General features: G+C 50.6%; 1 protein-coding gene across 1 annotated transcript; it reads right to left on the bottom strand.

Annotated features, from left to right (window-relative positions):
• Positions 1 to 440: 440 nt before the first annotated feature.
• On the bottom strand, positions 441 to 3,019 carry LOC120698825 (probable membrane-associated kinase regulator 1). The gene has a single exon (XM_039982570.1). It carries the CDS (start codon positions 2,391 to 2,393, stop codon positions 1,254 to 1,256), a length of 1,140 nt encoding a protein of 379 aa, XP_039838504.1. The 5' UTR covers positions 2,394 to 3,019; the 3' UTR covers positions 441 to 1,253.
• Positions 3,020 to 4,147: the final 1,128 nt, after the last annotated feature.

The following is a 4,147-nucleotide window of genomic DNA, read 5'->3' as shown; positions in this document are numbered from 1 at the left end:
GTGCGCGTTTGCACGCGGTGGGGTTGAACTTGAACCACTCGCTTTTCGAGGACGGATCACACAGACACAAGGCCACATTCAGATAATCAGATGTCAGAGTGCGACAGTTTTTCCTTCTTTTCTGGAAATGTAATTACATTTCCATAAAATCCACGTTCTAGAGTCTAGGCCAGACATGCCCTAAACTTTACAGTTTCAAGATAGATGAAAGAAAATAAAGAGGTTCAGAATTGTTACTAGCTTTGCCAGCTCTTGCAAAAAAAAAAAACCCTAAAATTATGATGAGCTCCAAGGAACCAACAAACCTGATTAAATTATCTCTATATTTTAAACGTGTTTTATTTAATTTTCTGCATCAGCAACAGTTACCGAAACCAGAGTCATGCAAACGAACAAATGCGCTCTCTTTCATCAATGGCAGTAGGAATAAAAGATGCTGCTTGACAAATGACAATCAAACAAAACAAATAGTACATTGAGCGGCGGGGAGCAGACAAGAACTTTTTGAACCAATCATGCAAGTAGAGATTAAAAGCCAAACTATATTAGGATTAGCTTAATATTAAACACTTGCCTTGGGACAAAATCACAGCAAAATTTGACACCACTAGCTCAGACGGGCAGCCACATCAGAGTCCAAAACCTCAACCTAATGAACTAAGGAGCTTTGGAAACCCTTCTCCAGGGAAACTGAAATTTGCATCAACACCCTCCAGCATTAAGTTGGGAGCTCTGTGCTCAACTTTTTTTTAAAAAAAAAGCATTTAGAGTGAAATATACTCACGCCAACTGCTTTTGAGGGGGTTCCAATAGGAGGTAAAATCCAGCTTGAAAATGCAGGCCACAAACCCCATTCATAATCTTTCAGATGCATTAATTTCATAGAAGATGTTTGCATGCACATCAACCCTTCAAAATTGAATGTTTGCATTGGAAGCATCAAGTTTGAGGGTAGACTTTATATAGAATTATTATAAGGTTGACCCTAGAAATTAACCATTTTGTTTAGTTGGGTGGGGTAGATGCAACAAGAGCTAAAGTTTGGAGGGCACCAATGCAAATTCCAAACCCAGAAAAAGGAGAGATTCAAAGGCTCCGATTATCATTTTAACCCTTCGAACTACCCTTATTTACCACCATTATCATAGAGTCTTACCAAAAGGAGACGAATGAAATTAAGATTAACAGATAAGTACTGCTAACGATTAAACGGCATTACTTAGCTCCCTGCCCGAATCCTAGCGCGCTCGCGCTCAGAACGCGCAGATCTCGTCGGCGGCCGCCGCCGCCTTGCGCGGGCACACCGGAACGGCGCTACCCATGGTGTTCTTGCAGTGCGCGATGGCGCCCTCGATGGCGCTCTGGAGCTCCTCCATCGACGACGCCGTGGACAGCGACACCGGCCCGACGCCAATGCCGCCCGCCACGGCCGCGGCCGCGGCGGCCGGCACGTCGGGGAAGCCTACGCCGCCGGCCCCGCCGAAGGTGAGCAGGCCCGAGTGGCTCGGCGACGACCGCATCGACGACGGGCAGCTCGCGGCGCACCGCTTCTGGCGCGGGAACCGGAGGTTCCCGGAGAAGGAGTTGGAGTGCGCGTACTTGCCGCCGACGACGACGTCAGCGTCCACCGCCGCCGCAGCCGGGACGGCGTGGTCGTCGTCGGCCCGCTTCTTGCGGATGGAGAAGGTGAACGGCTTCCTGGACCCCTGCTGCGGTTGGTTGTTGGCGCCGCCGCCGTTGACGTTGCTCTGGTTCTTGGTGGGGATCTGGGAGAGCTTCTCGTACAGCGGCTTCACCTTCTTGGCGTACTTCTTGATCACCTCCTTGGCGAGCGACTTGGACGGCTGCTTCTTGGGCGCCGGCGCGCCGCCGCGGTGGAAGACGGAGGAGAAGCGGGTGGCGAAGGACGAGAGGTACTGCTTCCCGGTGCGCCTGGCCGGCGGCAGCCCGGCGAACGAGGCGGCGGCGGCCGGCAGCGGGTGCGGGTGACGGTCGTCCTCGGTGGCGGAGCTGGGGCGCGACGAGGAGGCCGCGGAGTCCGGGAGCAGGAGCGCGGCGCAGTCAGCGGAGAAGGACGAGGAGGTGCTGCCGTTGGAGTCGCGGGAGGAGTTGGACGTGGAGGTGGAGTCGGAGGCGGAGGCGGAGGACGTGGACGCCGAGGACAGCAGCAGCGTGCGCACCATGGAGATGCGCGGCGACAGCTGCAGCGGCAGGAGCTGGCCCTTGTAGAAGAGCTCGTCGGCGGGGCACAGCTGCGCCGCCGAGCGCTGCTTGGACGCCGGCGACAGCGTGACCGTGAACTCGAACTCCGACGAGGACGCCGAGGACGACGACGACGACCTCGCGCTGCCCGCGTCGCCGGCGCCGCCCTTGCTGCCTCTCGACCTGCCCATGGTGGCTTCGCTACCGCCGCTGCGCTACAGGCTCATGGCGCCGGGGGAGTGGTGATGGAGAAGCCGCGCGGTGGGGGCGGCCAGCATGGCGAGTGGAGATGGGGGAGGAAAGGTGAAAACTTTTCGGGGGACAACGAGCCCGACGCCTTTATGAGGGGGAGCCGGGTCGCAAGCCTCGCTCGCAGCTGCGCCCGAGGAGAAGCCGGCGGGGACGGTGCCCCTGCCACGCCGCAAGCGCATGTGACGGGGCGGCCTCCGCGGCCGTCGGATCGCGTCGGGATCACGATCGGGTGGCTTGGCGCTCCATATTTCGGAAACATTTGTTTTTCCCCCCTCAGTCAATAAACAGGCGGTTAACTGATCGGCTGGCTGGCTGACTGGATCTCGCTGTGCATGTGGATAGGAGCTTCTTTGCATTTTATTTACTCCTACTACTTCATTTTATTTTTCTAGCCAGTAATTTTTTTTTTGAGATGGATAGATGAAGGCTTTGGTGGTACGCGGTACATTTACAATGGTTGAAAATGGAGGGCGTAGCAATGAGTAAACCGTATCTTCAAGTGTATCATCATCTTCTTCTTCTTTTTTGTCTTCTTGTTGGACAGATTCTAGCATCTGGTACATTTATCTCCTACATTTGTCAAATGGGGGTTTTACTGAAACCACTGTAGATTTACCCAGCGCCTGTACGTACAGGATTACTTTTTTTCTCCGTTCATTTAGGTTTATACGGGTAGGTGCATCTACGCCCCCTCCATAAACTCTTGCACATTGCGCCCATTTATTTTGGGATGAATATTGCTGGCTCGCGTATAGTAGTTCCCACCTCCATCTCCATCTCCATCTCCATCTCTGGGCTCTGCGCCAGTGCGCCGGGCAACAACAGCAGCCAACATGTGGAGGGGTCGCCGTCTATGTTGCCTGTCTCCTTGACTCGCGCGCTGTGCCCACGACCTCGCTCCGGATCCTCCATGCGGGGGATCCATGGCGTGCCCGTCTGTGGTCGTGGTTCCTGTTGTTTTTTCATTTCTTTTTTTCCCCTCTCGTCACACCCCAGCATTCCGATCATTCATGAAGTTCTGCACAAAACTGCCTAGTCTTTCTGCGACGATTTTTACCGTGCATTTTGCAGCAAACGGCACAATGCCACGTGTAGATAGATTATTTGCGGAGGAGCTACAGGCGCAAGTAAAATGTACCATTTGTCATCGAACTTGACTCGTAGTAACGTCTAGATCCACAAACATCCAAAATACACATTTGTATCTCAATGGTAACGTGTGGTTTTCTACCATAAAAATTTCACGAAAAGAGAATCTTGTATGCATGGAGAACTAAATGTAGTCTATTTGTAAAAAAATTTTAGGAATAGTTGTAACTTTTCGCGACGAATCTAATGGCGGTAATTAATTCATGATTTGCTATACTGATACTACAGTAACCATCCTCTAATCATGTGGTTTTGTAGGAGATTTTGTAATTAGATTTTATTTAATACTCTAAATTAGTGGTCAAAGGTTTCATACCACGTGAGGTTCAAATCACCATTTTGATTTGTTGTGCTAAACTCTTATAGTTTCTAAAGTTTCTCTAAAACTAAATTTTATAATTTTATGGCCAATTATTTTAGTCAAGTTTTTCCTCCAAAATTTATCTGTTTTTATTTTCTATGTTTTTTACAATTTTTGTCTTATGAGTTTTGTTTAGTACAAATTTTGTACACAGATCTTTGTATTTCAGTATATTGTATAAGT

The sequence above is a fragment of the Panicum virgatum genome, chromosome 3K (genome assembly GCF_016808335.1).
Source record: "Panicum virgatum strain AP13 chromosome 3K, P.virgatum_v5, whole genome shotgun sequence".
Classification (NCBI taxonomy): Eukaryota; Viridiplantae; Streptophyta; class Magnoliopsida; order Poales; family Poaceae; genus Panicum; species Panicum virgatum.
The sequence above is the reverse complement of the archived record's forward strand: the minus strand, read 5'-3'. Positions and strand labels throughout refer to the sequence as shown.

What these genes read in the sequence shown, in the direction of transcription:
- LOC120698825 (XM_039982570.1), bottom strand. Translation starts at nt 2,393, where the DNA reads ATGGGCAGGTCGAGAGGCAGCAAGGGCGGCGCCGGCGACGCGGGCAGC.